This window comes from Suncus etruscus, chromosome 1, assembly GCF_024139225.1.
Source record: "Suncus etruscus isolate mSunEtr1 chromosome 1, mSunEtr1.pri.cur, whole genome shotgun sequence".
Classification (NCBI taxonomy): domain Eukaryota; kingdom Metazoa; phylum Chordata; class Mammalia; order Eulipotyphla; family Soricidae; genus Suncus; species Suncus etruscus.
In genome coordinates, this window is record NC_064848.1 from 196,572,731 (window position 1) to 196,592,776 (window position 20,046).

Consider the following 20,046-nt stretch of genomic DNA (forward strand, 5'->3'; position numbering starts at 1 on the left):
GGGGGATCGAACCGTGGTCCGTCCTAGGCTAGCGCAGGCAAGGCAGGCACCTTACCTCCAGCGCCACCGCCCGTAGGCTCTCTTTTTTTAATAGATTTTTGTTGTTGTTGTTTTGTTTGTTTTGGGACCACACCAGTGCTTAGAGGTTACTCCTGGCTCTGCTCAGAAATTACTTCTGGCAACCTCAGGGGACTATATAGGATGCTGGGGTCAGCATATGCAAGACAAATACCTTACCTGCTGTGCTATCGCTCCCAATAGATTTTTTTTTTATTTCTTTTTTTTTTGGTTTTTGGGCCACACCCTGTGACGCTCAGGGGTTACTCCTGGCTATGCGCTCAGAAGTTGCTCCTGGCTTCTTGGGGGACCATATGGGACGCCGGGGGATCGAACCGCGGTCTGTCCTAGGCTAGCGCAGGCAAGGCAGGCACCTTACCTCCAGCGCCACCGCCCGGCCCCAGATTTTTTTTTTTAAATTGAGTTACATTGGTTTACAAGAGTATCAAGGCTTATGTGTTTTAGGGGCAAAATAATGCCATACCACAGCCATCACCAAAGTTCTAGTATTTTTCCACTGTTGCCATTGACACTCTCCAACACGGTGACTTAAATAAGTTTCTCCAGGATCTTAGTTATTAGCTATTCTCTTTATAGGGGAGAAAGCCAGGCTAGTAACTACTAATTGATCCAGCTCTTAGTAAGCTCAGCTGTTTTCTTTTTTTCCATGCAGTGATGGGAGACATCAGGTCTACATCTAGTGGTGCTCAGGAGGGCCTGGCGATGGTAGGGAATGAACCCCTGGCCCTTTACCTCTAGCCCTTTGAGACATCTCCCTCGGCATTTATTTGCATGAGCTCTTTGCACTTGTGTAGCCATGTTATACTTTTGTTTTATAGAGGATCACACCGAGTGAGGGACAGAGGGATAGGAATCGTACAGTCTCCAGCAAGAGAAATAATTATTGGAGTCAGTCACAGACTGGAAGTAGTAGGGCCCAAATAAAAGCAATCAGAACTGTAGGTGGGGAAAGGGAGAACCCAAAGCTAGGTGGAAGTGCTGAGAGCTGGAGTGCAGGCTTTGCATAATGGAGCTTTGGGATTTGATCCATGGCCCTATGTGGCTCCTTGGAGCATGACCTGAGTGACCTAGAATGGGGAGTAGCCCCGGAGCATCACCACTTATGCATCCTGCCCTAAAAGAGTCCAAAGACTAAGTCTCCAAATAGCGATCTGATTCAATGAAAGGAAGCTGTAGCAATGATGTGGCTCCACCTGCCGTAATCCAACTCCGGGAAAACAGCTCTGAAGCAGGGACCACAGGATAATGAAAAACTAGATAGGAGCCTGAGTGATAGCAAAGGATAGGGCATTTGCCTTGCACTCAGCCAACCTGGGTTGTATCCTCTACATTCCATATGGTTCCCTCCACCAGCCTGCCAAGAGTGATTTCTGAGCACTGAGCTAGGAGTAACTCCTGGGCACTGCTGGGTGTGGCCAAAACTCCTCTAAAAAAGAAAGAAATGATAAACAAGACAGAATTAAGAGAGGAAGGTCAGGGGCTCCCAGCCTTGTGGACTAAAAGCCCAACTGTCCTTTTATTGACCAGACTCAAACCACCTGTGAGCGGGGAAGGGCTGAACTAGTTAACAGAAAAAGGTACTTATTTAATGCTAATCAATCCTAGATGGGTCTCTAATCAAAGCTAGGCGGGTCTTTACATCTCAAAAGAGATGGGTGAAAGGAAGAGGAAGCTCTGTTTTGGGGAAAGCAGGGTGTGCATACTCTGTGTTCAGCTACATAACATAAAGAGGTTTATAAGATCGTACAGCAGGGAAGGATCGCGCCTTGAATGCCACTGACCCAGGTTTGATCCCCAGCATTCCACACGATCCCCCTGACCCAGGTTTGATCCCCAGCATCCCACACGGTTCCCCTGACCCAGGTTGAAACCCAGCATCCCACACAGTCCCCCAAGTATCACCTGAAGCAAGTCTTGTATGTCCAGCCGGGAATAACCCATGAGCACTGCCAAGTGTGACACCCCCCATCTCCCCAGAGATATTTATTGCGATATCACTTACTGTTACAATTTTTGGGTTTATGCCATACCTGGAGGTGAAGTTTGGAGGTTACTCTGGGTTCAGTGCTTTGATTGTTCTGGTAGTTTCTGTGGGGAGGCTGGAACCCAGGACTCCTGCTGGCAAAGCATGTATTCCAGCCAACTGTGTTTTCTCCCTGGCCAGCAGTGTTTTTTCTAATAATTTAAAGTTGAAATTGTTTGGGAGTCCTAGAGCTGGGAGAACTGTGAAATTCTCCTTTTTTTACTCCAGTAAGCAAAGAGAAACAAGGAAGATGTTGAATGTGCCAGAGTTTCAAAACAAAAACTAAATGAACTGTTACATTTGCCTTATGCAATCATATTATTATGTATATGTAAGAATTTGAAGAAAACTTGGTCTGCTGTATGCAGACCGTATATCGTTCTGACCGCTGAAGTAAACTTGGTAAGTGAAAACGCTTAGTTGAGTGGTGAGTTTATGATGAGCTTTTATGGAGGACTTTATTAGTATAATAAGAATTGGACATGTAACAAAAGGATACATTCAGTACATAAAAAAATACATATTATGAAATGACCCAGTGAGCTTTAAATATGCAGCCTAATTGTGCTGACACGTAAGGGAAATTTTTTATTATGTTACTGACCCTACCCTGATCGGTGATTATACCCTACCCTAGGGTGTGACCTGGCATTCTGCTCCCACCCTAGGGTGGTACCTTGATTCTGCTCCCACCATTGGGTGGTATCTGATCCCACCATTGGGTGGTACCTGATTCTGTGGAAGGTGAGAGGCTTTTTTCCTGGGGCCTATTCTTAGGCCTTTTGGCTTCGGCCTCTTCATGGAATAAAGAGCTGTTTTCTTCGGAAGCCTGACTACCTGTTGGCTTTCTTCCCTCGCATTCACCTCAGAACTGCCGGTTGAACAGGGTAACAGACACGTGGTCCTAGCTGGAGGATAAATGCCTCATCCTCCATCCCTCATCAGTCAACCTCATCAGGGGCTGATTTGCAACAGAAAACTATAGAAAAATTGGAACTCCTAGAATATTTTCCCAGAAAATTTATTTTTTGGAACAGAAACTCACCTGTGTGCACATTAGAAATGGAATCTGCACAATAAAAAAAAGAAAAAAGAAAAAAGAAAAAAAATGGAATCTGGTGGGATGAGCTTAGTGGTTAGAGCACCTACCTTGATAATCTGAGATCCTGGGTTCAGTTCTTCTCACCACCTGCTCCTACACTTTATCTTGGACTTGACGGTACAGAGAAAGATATAGATTGTTTTATTCATTCAGCCATTAGCAGTTACTGTATAAATGAATGTATTGGTAGCATTAGGAAGATATGCCTCTGGAAGTGTTGGATTAAATCTCTGCAAACAATTTGGGTAGTATTTTCAGTTGTCACTTGATGGTTCGAGGGTTCTTAATTAATCTTGTTTTATAATGGCTTTTCTTTTTCTTTCTTATTTTGTTTTTCCCTTTTGCAACTTTGGGTGATTAAACCCAGAGCCTCATACATGCAAGGCTCCATCACTGAACCATGTTCTCAGTTCCAGTGGCTAATTTTTAATAGCTTAAGAAATGTAAACAATTGAGATTTGCAATTGGGGGGGTAGGGAAGTCACACCCAGTAGTGGTAGCTGCTACTCATGCCTTAGCATGGGGGTTGCTTCTGGGTATGTTCAGGGTAATATAGGTTGGCTCCTGTCTTGCACTCTGGCCCTTCCAAGCTATCTCCTCACCCCTGCAATTAATGACTTGAGTCTATAGTACTGTTGAGGACTTGATTCATTGAGTACCTCTGCAGTTTCAAAGTGCTCCATTACTTAGAAATTGTGGGGCTGGACAGATAGCACAGTGGTAAGGCATTTACCTTAGACACAGAAGGATGGTGGTTCGAATCCCGGCATCCCATGGTCCCCTGTGCCTTCCAGGGAGCGATTTCTGAGCATAGAGCCAGGAGTAACCCTTGAGCACTGCCAGGTGTGACCCAAAAAGAAAAAGAAATTGTGAGTTGACAGTATTTTAGGGTTGATTATTCTTGGGCCAGGTGAACACTAACCTAAGAACATGGCTGTGTCTGAAATGTAACCTACTGCAAATCAAACTGAAACCAAAGATGAATTCTCTCTGTGATTTTGTTGTGATCTGACCTGACTTGAATCTGCTTGGGGAGTTACTTCATGGAATGGCTCGTCTTGATGCATCTCTTGGACGGAAGTGAAATGCCAGTGTTTCCGTTTAGTACTCGAAGTTTTTATTCTTTGCATGTGTCAGAAGTCGTGCATGTCATGTGGTTAATGATGGCTCTTCTTCCTGACAGTGCTGGGAGAAGGACTGGCCAAGGGCGACGGGGCCTTCCAGGCTGTGCTCTGTTGTATGCAACTGAAAGGAAAGCTGCAACCTGTATCCAGCATTCTTGCCAAGTCACTAACAGGAGAGTCACTGGTATGTAGATTATCCCTTCACTGGGAATACCCCGAAATGGATTCATGATTTCTTAAGCATATTGTGAGTGTGCATGGACACAATTTGTGTGTATTTCCCATTTTCCTTCCATCTGCAGTCGTGAGTATTTCTTACCTTTATTGCTTTTGAGGCACACCCTAGAGTGCTTGGGGTGTGGAGAACTGGGCACTGCTGTGGTTCAACTCAGGCTCTTTTATGGCAAAGCTGTCCTCCAGCTGTCAGTCAGTTAGAGGTATCACCTTGGCTCCTAAGAGATTGTTTCTTGGCATCAAACATGTTGAATTATTCAGTTCTTGATAGAATCTACAATAAGTTTTTCAAGCACTTTTTTTGGTTCTTGGGTCACACCTGGTGGAGCTCAGGGCTTACTCCTGGCTCTGCATTCAGCAATTGCTCCTGGCAGGCTTGGGGGACCATATGGGGTGCTGGAATTCGAACCACCATCTGTCCTGGGTCAGCAGGATGCAAGGCAAACGCCCTACCACTGTGCTATCTATTTCTCCAGCCCTCAAGCACTTTTTTTTTTTTTTTTTTTGGTTTTTGGATCACACCCGGCAGCGCTCAGGGGTTACTCCTGGCTCTGTGCTCAGAAATCGCCCCTAGCAGGCACAGGGGACCATATGGGATGCCGGGATTCGAACTGATGACCTCCTGCATGAAAGGCAAAAACACCTTACCTCCATGCTATCTCTCCGCCCCCCCCCTTTTTTTTTCTCACAAGTTTGAAAGCATAAAATAAAGATATTGAAATGATTTTTTTTTTTCATGAGCATAATTTGAGAGTCTGGACATATCTTCAGGTTTTAAAGGTTTGGTACCTCTCGATACATGACTTTTCATGATATTTTTTGGGGGAGGCGGGGCCACACCTGATGGCAATCAGGGTTATTCCTGGCTGTGCCCTCAGAATTTACTCCTGGGGAGTAAATCAGGGGACCAGATGAGGTACTGGGGGTTCAAACTCAGGTTAGTCACGTGCAAGGCCAACCTCCTACCCACTGTGTTATCACTCTGACCCCATGATTTTTTTTTTTTTTTTTTTTGGTTTTAGGGTCACAGCTGGCAGTGCTCAGCAGTTACTCCTGGCTCTGTGCTCAGAAATTGCCCCTGGCAGGCACGGGGACCGTACGGGATGCCGGGATTTAAACCACTGACCTTCTGGCCCCATGATTTTTTTTTTTTTTTTGGGTCACACCTGGCCGCGCTCAGGGGTTTTCCTGGCTCTATGCTCAAAAATTGCCCCTGGCAGGCACGGGGGACCATATGGGATGCTGGGATTTGAACCACCGTCCTTCTGCATGGAAGGCAAATGCCTTACCTCCATGCTATCTCGTCGGCCCCATGATTTTTAAATTAAGCATTTATTTAAAACATTTTAAACTCACCTAAACTAAATAATTCTTTTAGTAATTGCTGAAGATGATTAGTTAATAAAATTCATGAGACTCCTATCCAATTCAGATCATACTTTAAATTACTTTATGTCCCATATTAAAACAGTGAGAGTAAGAAAGTCCATGTATACTCTGCTAGACTGTACGAATCCTCTGCATTCTATTTTTCTGAATTGGTAATCATTGTGCAAGCCTGGAGCAAAGTTATATTTTTTTTTTTGGTTTTTGGGCCACACCCATTTGACGCTCAGGGGTTACTCCTGGCTATGCGCTCAGAAATCGCCCCTGGCTTGGGGGGACCATATGGGACGCCGGGGGATCGAACCGCGGTCCTTCCTTGGCTAGCGCTTGCAAGGCAGACACCTTACCTCCAGCGCCACCTACCCGGCCCCGCAAAGTTATATTTTTACTGCAAATTACATATTTGTTAAAAAATAGAAATTAGAAACATACTTAATATACTGCTGAGTGAATATAATGGCTCTTCTCAGAGGATAATTTAGTTGTTTTCTAAGAAATTATTGTGCAGTGAATAGTTTAATTGGTTTAATAGTGTTATTTTGATTTTCTCAAACTCAACTTTAAAAGCTAAAATGTGCTATTAATATAGCAAAGTTTATAGGCTTTATTCTCAGGTATAATGTTTTCTTTATTATTATTTTTTTTTTTTTTTTTTTTTTTTTTTTTTTTTTTTTGGTTTTTGGGCCACACCCTGTGACGCTCAGGGGTTACTCCTGGCTATGCGCTCAGAAATTGCTCCTGGCTTCTTGGGGGACCATATGGGACACCGGGGGATCGAACCGCGGTCCGGTCCGTCCTAGGCTAGCGCAGGCAAGGCAGGCACCTTACCTCCAGCGCCACCGCCCGGCCCCTGTTTTCTTTATTATTAAGATAATTCTTTAAGGGACTTATCTATAAAGTCAGCACAATATTCAAGTGTTACCTGTACAATTTTTTTTGCTCTGAAAGACTTTGCATTTTATTCTAGAAACTTTCATGCATACGCAATGAAGGGGGTGTCAGTAAACCCTCTTTCTGCTGAACAGCTTTTTTTTTTTCCCCTTTTTTTGGTTTTTGGGCCACACCTGGTGACACCCAGGGGTTAATCCTGAGCTTGGGGGACCATATGGGATACCAGGGGATGGAACCGAGGTCCATCCTAGGCTAGCGCACACAAGACAGACGCCTTACAGGTATTACCACTGCTCCAGCCCCTGAACAGTTTTTTGTTTTTTTTTTTTAACTTAACACCTTGACCTGATGGTTCACTCTTGGATGTAGTTAAATTAACACATTGAATTGGTTAAATCTAAGAAGCAATTTGCTATTAAATCTGAAGTGAAATTGGAGGTAGGGCATTTGCCTTGCATGCAGAAGGATGGTGGTTCGAACCCCAACATCCCATACAGTCCCCTGAGCCTGCCAAGAGTGATTTCTGAGCATAGAGCCAGGAGTAACCCCTGAGTGCTGCCGGGTGTAACCCAAAAACAAAAAAAACTTTTTTTGTCACACTCAGTGATACTCAGAGTTTACTTTTGGCTCTGCATTTCTGGCAGTGCTCAAGGGACCATATGGGATGCTGGGGATCAGACTTGGGTTCACTGAGTACCCTAGCCATTGTGCTGTCTCTCCAGCCTGAGCTCTCTTTTGAGTGTTATGATCTCTGTGAATCTGAGACAGAGGTAACTAATCAAGTTTACCATTTTGCATTTCCATTAGATCTAGGGGAGAGATCTAGGTTTGCTCTCTCTGTCTCTCTCTCTCTTTTGGTTTTTGCAGCGCTCAGGGGCCACTCCTGGCTCTATGCCCAGAAATCACTCCTGGAAGGTTCTGGGGACAATATGGGATGCCGGGATTTGAACCATCGACCCTCTGCATGAAAGGAAAATATCATACCTCCATGCTATCTCTCCGGCCCCTCTCTTTTTCTTTTTGATTTTGAACCATACCCACCATGGCCATTCCCACTCAGAACTTATTCCTGGCTCTCTATTCAGGAATCACTCCTAGCGGGCTTGGGGAACCCAGATTAGCTATGTGCACTGCAAATGCCTGGCCTGGCCTGTTGTACTATCCATCGCTCTGGCCCCTGGTTTGTTTTCCTCTTGTCCTGTCTTGCTCTTCAGTAAGACCTATTGTAAATACATTGCATTAACTTAAAGCATATGCAAAATGGTTATAGATGGGGTAGACTGTATTTTATGTTGTAAATCTTTAAAATTTTTTTATTAGGGTGAGAGTGGTAGTGCATTGTTAGGGCGTTTGCCTTGAACGCTGATGCACAGGACGGACCTGGGTTTGATTCCAGGCATCCCATATGGTCCCCCAAGCCAGGAGTGATTTCTGAGCACAGAGCCAGGAGTAACCCCTGAGCATCACCTGGTGTGGCCCAAAAACCAAAAACAATTTTTTTCTTATTAATGATTAGTTTTAACACTATTAATTATCAGTGGGATGGGAAATGAGAATAGCATTGCTATTTCTATAGTGGAGCCTTAGACATAGGAATTGTGGTAAGGCCCCATAGTAAAGAACTAGTATATGGGGAGCAGGAATGTGACTCTGGTACGTGGGAAATCCAGGGTCTGCTTCTCAGCCCTGCAGTGCTCTTCATCCCCACCCTGTCTACTATAGTGGGGTATAGCCCCCAGAAAAATAACTAATGTACTAAATGGTGTTTCCTTTATTTTCTTTACTCTTTCAGAATGGGATGGTAACTAAAGATTTGACAAGACTAAAAACACTTCTCATAGAAACCGAGGTAAGACTATATTTAGTAAATCTTAGGGAGTTCTTTTAAAATAATTTTTATTGTGACCAGAGTGAATTACAAATCTTTCACGGTAATATTTAAGGTACATAGTGACAATGAATTCGGGTCATTCCTACCACCAGTGTTGTTTTCCCTCCACCCCTGTTCCCAGCATGCATCCCATATGGGGAGATTTTTCAAGTCACTGTGGCTATTAAGTGTTCTGAATTAAACTTTGAAGAGTTGATGAGCTTCAGCTGCACAAGCAAAGGTTTAGAGGTGGGTTTGTAGAACCTTTCCGCCTTCTTTTTTTCTTTTTCTTTTTTTGGTTTTTGGGTCACATCCGGCAGTGCTCAGGGGTTACTCCTGACTCCATGCTCAGAAATCGCTCCTGGCAGGCATGGGGGACCATATGGGTTTCCGGGATTTGAACCAATGACCTTATGCATGAAAGGCAAAATGCCTTACCTCCATGCTATCTCTCTGGTCCCAACCTTCCCGCCTTCTGAAACTCAGCTTAGTTGGATCGTAGACATTTTGCCGATCCTCACCCCTTGTCTGCATCTGAGTTCTCTTCTGGTTTTTAATTCTTGTTAGTTGTCTCTAGCCAACTGGAAAGATGTTCATTTTTAACTTTATCTGGATGTTAGAAAATACTTTTACTAAAAATGCATCCCCAGGGGCCAGAGAACTTGCACAAGGGTTAAACAAGCACTTGCTTTGAACTCCCTTACCCTGGTTCTAACTCCTGGCACCACATATGGACCCTTGAAAAGTCATTCCTGAGCAACTGCTAGGTGTGGCCCAATGATCCTCACTCCTACCCTCCCTTATGTTTCAAACTTCTTTTTTTTTCTTCTTCCATTTTTGGGTCACAGCATAACTGTGCTCAAAGTTTACTCCTGGATCTATTTATGCCCAGGGATCACTCCTGGTGGGTCCTAGGGGACTGAATGGGATGCTGGGGATTGATCCCTGGTTGGTGGTATAAAGAGAAGTCAACCTACCCACTGTACTCTCTCTCCAGTCCCGGACATTTTATATTTTTTAAAAAGCAACAAATAAATGTTTTAGTAATTTTTAAGTTAAATTTTAGAGCAAAAATGTGTTCATGTGGATGTCAGGGGCCAACAGTGTCACGTAAAAGGTTATTTGTAAGTGTTAAATTTCTACTACTCTTACAGATGTATGAAAGCAGTTGTATTTATATGAATCATAGTGAAATGATGATCAGAGGCCTATTGAGCATGTTCCATGTTTGATACCGAGGACTGTATGAACCCACAGCCACCACAGGGTGTGACCCTAAAAATATTTTAATTTTTTTGTTTGCTTTGTTTTCAGGCAACACATGGAGGTGCTCAGGGCTTGCACCCCAATTTTAAGTATTTCAAAAGGGAGTGCAAATTAAAATGACCTTTCGCATAATAAGATTTTTTTGGTTTTGCTTTACCGGCATTTTTAATTGCCTTAACATCGGCATTACATCCTATAATCACATTCAAATATATAAAAAGATTTTAAGTGGTACATTTAAACCACAAATACCACCAGAATCTTTGTTTTGGATGAAGTGACTTACTTTGTAAATGTCTTTTTTGTTTGTTTGTTTGTTTGTTTTTGGGCCAAACCCAGCAGTGCTCAGAGTTTACTCTTTGCTCTCTGCTCAGGGCACACTACTGGCAGGGCTCAAGAGGCTGTATATAGAGCCAGGGATTAAACCTTCGTTGACTGTGTGCAAATCAAGCTCTCTACCCAGTGTGCTATGGTTCCAGTCCTGGTTTGTAATTTCTGTATCTAGAGTAGTAGTTTTGTTGGGGCATATTTTGGGCTGTAGTTGGCAATGTATTGACATTCTTATGGGCTTTGTGCTTCAGTGTCATTTCTAGTTTGCTTGGGGTTCGGGGTTGTCATTGGTGCCATTGAGCCAGAACACAAATAAGGCAACCATATTCATCCCTATATTTTTCTTCACCCCTATTCTTTTATTTATTTTTTGGGGAGGGGGCATACCTGGCAGTACTCAGGGCTTATTCCTGGCTCTATGCTCAGGAATAGGAGCAATAGTACAGTGAGTAGGGCGTTTACCTTGCACATGGCCCTCCACGCTCAATTCCTGGTGGTCCCATAGAGTCCCTTGAACATGCCAGGAGTGATTCCGGGGTGCACCACCAGGTATGACCAAAAAATAAAAACACAAAAGCGAAACAAACAGAAAACGAAAAACCCCAACCTATAAAACAAGGAATCATTCTTGTCAGGCTCAGGAATTGAATCCAGGTTGGCCGCATGCAAGGCAAATGTCCTTCTTGCTGCAAATGTCCTTCTCTCTCTGGCTCCTCAGATTAACATTCTTTTAGTTAGTGAACTGGTAAGAATAGGAAAAAAAAAAAAAAAGCTTACAATGCTCCTCTTATTAATTATTACACATGCCACATTCTAAAATAGCAGCAATTTGTTATTTAAAGATTGAATTGAGCTGGCATTTAACTATTAAATGCAGGCAGGCGAGGAGAAGACCTGGAAATAAAAAGCTTGCTAAGGAAACACAAGCAGTGCATATTCTTTAGTGAAATTAAAGTAGATCAATAGATGTGATTATAAAGTTAAAGGAGTACTGGCAGTATAGAAGTTGAATCATCTCTCAGAGTTTAAGTAAAGATTAAAGAGCACAAGCTAATTTTGATTGCAAGATTGTAAGTCCTTCTGTCTTGGAACCTGAGCACATAAAAGGGGTGCTTAAAAACAAACTGGGGGTGGATAGAGTGATAGTACAGAGGGAGGGTACTTGAGTTGCACATAGTTGACCTGTTTTTTTGATCCCCAGCATCCCAAATAGTCCCCTGAGCTCACCAGGAATGATCCCTAAGCATTGCTAATTGTAGCCTAAAACCTCCTTCTCCCCAAGAAGCCCCCCAAAACAAATATTCACTGGGAATGCCTTCATTCCCTCCTGCAGGGAAGGTGCTTGCCTTTTGTCCTATTGATGGGATTTAATCCCTGGCACCCCTCCCACTTAGTTTCCTAAGCACTTTTGGGAGTGAACTCTGAGCAGAATTTTTTTTTTTGCCACACCACCCAGATGTGTTCAGAGATCACTTCTGGTGATGCAGGGGATTGAATTTGAGCTGGTTACATGCAAAGCAAGAGCCTTCCCTGCTGTACTGTCTCTCTGGAATCTTCTAGCCTAGCCCTTCTGAACTGGTCAAGCTGATGGTCAGGCACCACAGACTTTAGAAGTACAGCATCAGCACTATGGGATGTGGCCCAAAATACCAATAAACAAAACAAAACAAAAGCAACAAAACTAAAACTACAAAGAGTAAGAATGAGCATATGCAATTTTAATGTTTATCAAAAATGTTTATACACTAAAACTGGGCCTTTAAAAATGTTGCAACTATCCAAGTTTAATTCAACATTAGCTGGTTATTTTATTGAAATTATCTTCCATTTGAAACTTGTAGACAGCAACTAGTAACGCCCTCTCTGGATACCATGTGGAAGACTTAGAGGAGGGTAAGTAGCAAATTATCTGTGACTTTGGGTAGCTATGATTTGAGGATTTGATTTTTGGGTGAGGGGGTATACCCGGTGACACTCAGGGGTTACTCCTGGCTATGCACTCAGAAATTGCTCCTGGCTTGGGAGACCATTTGGAATGCTGGGGATCCAATTGAGATCCGTCCCGGGTCACCTGTGTGCAAGGCAAATGCCCTACTGCTTCACTATCAGTTTGGCCCCTTGAAGATGCATTTTTTTTTAATTTACTTTTGGGCCACACCTGACGCTCAAGGGTTACTCTTGGCTATGAGCTTAGAAATTGTTCCTGGCTTGGGGGGCTATATGGGATGCTGTGAGATCGAACCGAGGTCCATCCTAAGATGCGAGCAAGGCAAACGCCTTATCGCTGCGCCACCACTCTGACCCCAAGATACACTTTTTTTTTTTTTTTTTTGGGCCACACCCGGCAGTGCTCAGGGGTTACTCCTGGCTGTCTGCTCAGAAATAGCTCCTGGCAGGCACAGGGGACCATATGGGACACCAGGATTCGAACCAACCACCTTTGGTCCTGGATCGGCTGCTTGCAAGGCAAATGCCGCTGTGCTATCTCTCTGGGCCCAGAGAGCAAGTCTTGGCTCTTCTCTCCCTGGGTCCCCAGTTCATACAGCAGTTCTTTTGTTGGAAGTTCTGCTCTGTAAAGAGAGTCAAATCTCTGAACTTTTCATCTCTGTCCAAGGCAGAGAAGAGTGGGCAGCCTCCCCTGGGTGCTTGTTGGGTGATTGACTCTGATAGTGGCTCACACTCCTTCCTGCATCTCACAGCTGATGAAGACTCAGTGGCTTTTCTGAAATCATACCGATAGTGAGGGATAATGCTCTGCTTCAAATTCTACCTGGCTGCTTGTCTCTTTTGAATCTGCTCTCTTTCTCTCTGTTTTTCTTTTTTCTACCATAGGGAGGGTCTAAAGGCCTATAATGTCTTGTGGGGAATTAGGAAATTGTTATCTGGTCTTTGAAGATTTTTCACAGTTCACTCTTTTAGCTCTCGTCTTCTCTCTCTCTCTCTCTCTCTCTCTCTGGATATCTCTCAGGGGATACCTCTGGCTTTGCACTCAGGAAGGAACTCAGTTTGGTGCTCAGGGGGCCATACTGGGTGACTAACTTGAGTGGATGGGCTTTGTGCAAGGCAGACACCCTGTCTGCTGTGCTCTTGCTCTGGCCCCTGAAACCTTTTTATCTATAGATCAAAGCTCATTGTACTTAGAAGTTAGCAAATTTGGGCCCGGAGAGATAGCACAGCAGCGTTTGCCTTGCAAGCAGCCGATCCAGGACCTAAGGTGGTTGGTTCGAATCCTGGTGTCCCATATGGTCCCCTGTGCCTGCCAGGAGCTATTTCTGAGGAGACAGCCAGGAGTAATCCCTGAGCATCGCCGGGTGTGGCCCAAAAACCAAAATATATATATAAATAAAAAAGAAGTTAGCAGATTCTTAGTTTGTATTCATATCTATAATCAAACTTTTTAGGACCAGAATGATAGCACAATGGGTAGAGGGTTTGCTTTGCATGTGGCTGACCTGGGACCAACCCAGGTTCTATCTCTGGCATCCCATATGGTTCCCAGAGTCTGCCAGGAGCGATTTCTAAGCCCAGACAGAGCCTGCCAGGAGTAAATCAAGTGCTGCTAGGTGTGGCCCACCCCATCCTCCTCCCCCCAAAAATATCTTTAGATTTTTATTTTTAGTTTAAGAAAGGATGACTTGATAGAATAATTTACCTGATGGGTCCTGAGAAGTAGGATAGTGAAGTGGAACTGCTGCTTCCTGCTTGACACACAATTTTGGAGTTGCTTTTACAAAATTCCCCTCCTGAGACAGTAACATTAAGAAATTAAGAACAATTAAGAAAACATTCTTAAACTAATTCCTAATAGAGACTTATCCTGTGCTTAAAGATAACAAATATCCTAACACCGGTCAAGTAACTGAGATTATTTTATGTAAACTGAAATAGAGCAGAGAATGAATTGGAAATATGTCCACCAGTGGATGGAGCTAGAGTAGATGGACTTGAATTAGCCATTGGGTCAGTGCTTCTTCAATGATTTTAACATCATCTGATTGGACTCATTTGCGTGGTAGAAGGCCAAGTATGCCTGTGTCTTTTTTTTCCACCACCCTGGTTGGAGGGTCTTATACCTGAAAATATAAGCATTATTAGCCAGCTTCCAATGCTAAGACTCTATCTGATTCCACTCTAGGATCTTGTAATGGTTGGCATTTCCGACCACCGCCTAGGGGAATCACTAGCAGCGAGGAATATACTCTGTGTAAAAGGTAATGTGAACTGTTTTTTAAACCAATGATTTGCCTTTATTCAAAGGATGGTTAATTTCCCTTCATGTGTTGGAATGTAGTAATTTAAATCCAAAGACAGTAATATGTGAAGGAAAAAGTACGGTTGACCCTTGAACAATATGGGCTTAAACTCCACTTGAACGTAGATTGTTTTCCTTTGGTGAATTCCATGTTCCTGGATTCAGTGAAGAAATTCAGTGGACAAATAATGTGGATGTTCAGGGATTTCAGTTTTCGTGGATAGGGTTCCCGTGAGAACAAATTCCCTCCCACGGATACCTCTGTATAACTGGCTACATGTTTGAGGGGTCATGAGGTGTACCTTGATTTTGGAAAGCACAGAAAACCCCTAATTCCTGTTTTTCAAGGGTCATCTGTATATTGATTAAAATGGATTATTTTTCATTTGAAATAAAAGTGCTATAGGCTATTATCCTTGAAAACAAGTTATATTGGCTATTTTCATTGAATAATCAAAATCGACAGTATTGTCAAGTGTTTGAATTACAAAAACTGACCTACATGGAGATTAAACCTTTGTGTAGAAGCCTTTTATAACACTGTTTGTATTATGACTGTTTCATTGTTGGTCTTTTGTTTTTATAAAATTTACCTGTTATAGTGATTTAAAATTGAGACTGCTTTATGTACATTGAAATAGAGCATAAAATAGAATAATAAATGTTAAATTATTAAAATGACTTTTCTAAAGAAAAACTATTTTAATGTAATATATATCAAGGAGTAACCTTTCAAAATGTAATGGTTTTTTTTTTATATAAAATAGGAGTTATTAAAGTCACATTTAAAAAGGTGAACTCTTCAGTTTGTTTTTTTGGGAGGGTTGTTGGGGGGAGGTGACTGGGCCACACCTGGCCATGCTCAGGGCTTACTCCTGGCTCTGCATTCAGGGATTTCCTTGAGGTGCTTTGGGGGGGGGGGGATCATGTGGAGTACCAGGGTGGGGGGTGGTTTGGACCTACTTTGGCTGCTTGTAAGGCAAGTGCTTTGTCTGCTACATTTTTCTCTGGCCCCTCTTCAGCTTCTTTGAGAAGAACTAGTGACCAGTGGGGTTTTAAGTACAAATTCTCATTACTCTAGATTGCTACTGATAATAAAGAAAATTTGGCATGTAATTTTGATGTTTGAATAGTCAAAACATTAGGTAGAGATTAAAGAAATTAATTATTTGATTTGGAAATCCTGTTAGCATTGGGCCATAGTACTAGCATACAATCTTCAAAAGAAATGTAAAAAATATTTTAGTCTGGATGAGAATCTAAAAAAAATCTTTGATTTTTAGAGAAATAATGCAAAACATTGGAAGATAATTTATTTCATTCTGACAAACAATAGAAATACACTTTAACTCTATTTCAAAGCCTTAGGAAATTTACTAAGTATGATTTAAGTTTAAGTTCCATTTTTTTGGGGGCAGGAGGAAGTATTGGGCCACACCTGGTGATGCTCAGGGGTTACTCCTGGCTCGGTATCAGTAATTACTCCTGGTTGTGCTCAGGGATGATGTTGCCGGGGATCAAACCCAGGGCAGCTGCATTCAGGACAAGCTCCTTACCTGCTGTACTCATTTATATGTATATGATCAACCATTTGATGATGTTTTACTTATCAAATATATGTAAACATTGTGCTATGATTCATTTTTTCTTATGATTTATTTACAGTTTGTTTCTATTTTGCTTTCCATAATTTCATTTGTATTTTTCCCTCAGAAGAGTCATACTTTTATGTTTTAACTGTTTAAAAATTGGCTAGGGGCCAGAGTTTACAGTTAAGGCACTTGTGATGTGTGTAGCCAGCCTGTCTTGGTGTGAATCCCAGGCACCACAGAAGGTTCTTTAAACACTGAACACAGCAGGAAATAGCCCTTGATGAAATCACACAGCCTGGGTGGTTCCTCAACCTCCAATTAAAAAAATAAAGAGATTAGGGCTGGAGCAATAGTACAGCAGGTAGGAAATTTGCCTTGTACAAGACCAACTCAGGTTCGATCCCTGGCATTCCATAAGGTCCCCTCAACACCACCAGGAGTAATTCCTGAATGCAGAGCCAGGAGTAAGCCTTGAGCATCGCAGGTGTGGTTCAAAACACATAAAAAATAAAAGAACTTAAAGAGAAACAAGCTATAGCCATAATTTTGTATGACACTTTAAACTTAAAAGCCTCACATTTTATCTGTCTTTGCCCACTAAATGATCATTGTGATTTTTCTGAGTCACACACATTGAGAAAAACATTTATTCTTAATTTATTAAGATTTGAAAACAGGGGCCGGAGAGATAGAATGGAGGTAAGGCGTTTACCTTTCATGTAGAAGGTCATCAGTTCGAATCTGGCATCCCATATGGTCCCACCTGTGCCTGCCAGGAGCGATTTCTGAGCATGGAGCCAGGAAAAACCCTTGAGCACTGCCGGGTGTGACCCAAACACACACACACACACACACACACACACACACACACACACACACACACACACACACACACACACACACACACACAGATTTGAAAACAATCTATAGTCAATATTGTCATGAAACCCAGATAATAGGAATGTAGAAAATCATGGAAACATATTCAAAGGTACAAAGTGGAGACTTAGAGTATTGACTTAATGATATGTTAAATTTCTTCCAGACTTAAACTTGTACTATGGAGAATTTGTGTACAGTCAAATCAATTTGGGAAGGAAGGGTTTACCTGCATTTGAGGAATAAATCCACTTGATGTCAGTGTTGCATTAGAAAAATTCTCTCCTCAGAGGCTTTGTCTAGTCGAATGGCTGTAACTTGAAAGAAGTTACTTTTTCAGTGCCTTTATTTTAGAGGGTTGTTGGTATGGTTGTGTCTTTAACTTTGGTGCTTCCTGATTCCCATGAAAGGGGTTAGCGGCTATGAGAGCTGGTGTTGGATGAGCGGTTGTCAATGCTCCCCAAATCCCCCCCTTCCTTCTCTATGAAAGGCAAGTGGTTTTGTTGTGGTTGTTATTATTAAAGAAGACAGAGGGAAAATGCTACAAATATATCTTTTCAATAGTCCTACAATATATATGATAAAAAAAGTCTTTCCTATTCTACTTAGATTTTTAGAGCAAGGAATCTGTAGGTATGGCGCACAGTGTACTTCAGCACATTCCCAGGAAGAACTAGCAGAATGGCAGAAAAGATATGCTTCACGGTTGATAAAACTGAAACAACAAAATGAAAATAAACAGCTCTCAGGCAGTTACATGGAAACTCTGATAGAAAAGTGGATGAATTCATTGTCTCCTGAGAAAGTGGTGAGGAAAAGAAATGACTTTTTTTCCCCCTTTGTTTTAAATAGTTTGACCTTGTTTTTGAGTCTTGGCTTTCTTTGGTGCTGTATTTTGATTTAGTTTCTTAGCTGCTGTGTGGAAAATGTCATTTTTCATCGTGTTTTCGCAGCAGCTGTAGAGCCATTTGCTAAAACTCAAGAGCAGAACTAAGCCATTTGTTGGGATTTTTAACAGGTATTTTATGAATGTATCTTTCCCTAGGGAGTTTTTGCTGTTCTTATTTTGGTTAATTTTCTTTTGTCTTATGTTAGCTTTATTGTAAATGGTTCTTATTAAAAATAATGGGAAATGGATGTGATTAAAGCATCTTGCTTTTTGTAAAGCTGTCCTACCAGCATCTGTTGACATTGATTTGCCTTGGCAAATGTCTGTGCATGTGCTTTGAGAAGTACAAGCGTAACGGGTGTTGCTCTCTGTTTTCAGCTGAGTGAATGTATAGAAGGAGTAAAAGTAGAGCATAATCCTGAGCTCTCTGTCACTGTCAACACCAAAAAATCCCACCAGACGTGGACCTTCGCTCTCACTTGTAAGGTAGGAGTTCTGTGCTAGTTAAAAAAAAAATGTGACCTTTTCTTTCCCCTAAAAAATATAAAGCTTTTTTTAAATCTTTAAATCTATTCTAAATTAGCATGAAAAAAAAATCTATGTTAAAACAGCATGGAAATTGTTTTCATCTAAGTACCCTATATATAGGTTTAATATAGTGTACTACAGTGCATTTCTGTATTTTGCTCATTAACACTTTCTAGATACTGAGATAAAGTCTCTGATATTTAGATGCTGCTAATGTGTCTGTTTGATAGGTCCTGAACAGTGTCTTCACATCTTGCAACATGTGATAGTATTCATTGCTTTTGCTTCAACATTGGATTTTTTTTAAATATTTAATTTGATGAAATCATAAATTTTGCAGTTTTGGACTTTTAATAGGAGACATTTTCTGGGTGTTTCTCACCTTGAATTAAATATTCAAAGTTTAAGATGGAAGCCAAGTTGAATATTTCTGTGAAGATGTGCAGTGGAAAGTTTTGTATATTTTTTTTGGGGGGGGGGGTGCGTGGCGGTGGCTACACCTGTCAGTGCTCAGGACTTACTTCTGCACCTAGGCAGTGCTCCAGGAACTGTATGAGATGCTGGGGATCAAACCCAGGTCAGCTGTATGCAAGGCAAATGCCCTCCCGCTGTACTAGGGGCCCCAAGTTTTGGAGACTTTTTGCTGGTGTTTCTTTCATTATACTATCTGCATCTTGGTATGAAAAATCTGGGAACATTTTCTTTGCTTTGCACCCAGCCCAGTACCTTAGAGGAAACTGTTTAACTATAAAGACGTCCTACTTGAGGCTAGCCAAACCTTTTTTGGGCCATAGGTATGCAAAGTTAGAGGCTGATTTTTTTATACAGCATGATAGCTTTTGCCATAATTAAAGATGACTCATCAGAGGAAACTTGAAGGCTAATGGTGTTGCATAAATATGTAATTTTTTTTTCAAATTTTGACTCTTGAGTCACAGTTGACATCAGAAATATATCATCTAACCATTGATTTTTTTAATTATTGTGACTTTTTTCTTAAATTATTTTTGGAGCACAATTTGTACTTTTAAGTAAGTATCATGAAGTGAAAGTCCCTTATGGCGATATTTTTATTGACATGCCCAATTACAATCGGATGTTCCCAACCCCCTTGTACTCAATGAATTATTTTAACTTCCTTGTAGCCTGCAAGAATGCTGTATCGTGTAGCATTGCTTTATGATGCTCATCGTCCTCATTTTAGTATCATTGCAATATCTGCCGGAGATAGTACTACCCAGGTATCACAAGAAGTCCCAGAAAACTGTCAAGAATGGATAGGAGGGAAGATGGCCCAAAATGGATTAGATCATTACGTGTATAAAGTCGGGATAGCATTTAACACAGAAATATTTGGAACTTTTCGCCAAACCATAGTTTTCGACTTTGGATTGGAACCAGTACTCATGCAAAGAGTAATGATTGATGCAGCTTCTACAGAAGGTAATATTTAGACTTTTTTCCCCTGATACGATGTATTAAAGGCACTGTAATAAGAGATTGCAAGGATTATTTCTTGACCCCCTAAATGTTACATGGATAGGGAGGGAAGAGGGAAGAAATTCACACTCCCCGCACAGCCCAAGTTAGCAGACTCTGCTA

The 20,046-nt window shown here is 41.9% G+C and overlaps 1 protein-coding gene across 1 annotated transcript in view; it reads left to right on the forward strand.

Moving 5' to 3' along the window:
• HELZ (helicase with zinc finger) overlaps positions 1-20,046 on the forward strand; it is a 177,917-nt gene that overhangs the window by 39,363 nt on the left and 118,508 nt on the right. The window contains 7 exon segments of the mRNA XM_049778833.1: positions 4,387-4,511; positions 8,631-8,687; positions 12,146-12,197; positions 14,440-14,515; positions 17,637-17,835; positions 18,295-18,402; positions 19,590-19,887. Coding sequence (XP_049634790.1) covers positions 4,387-4,511; positions 8,631-8,687; positions 12,146-12,197; positions 14,440-14,515; positions 17,637-17,835; positions 18,295-18,402; positions 19,590-19,887 — 915 coding nt within the window.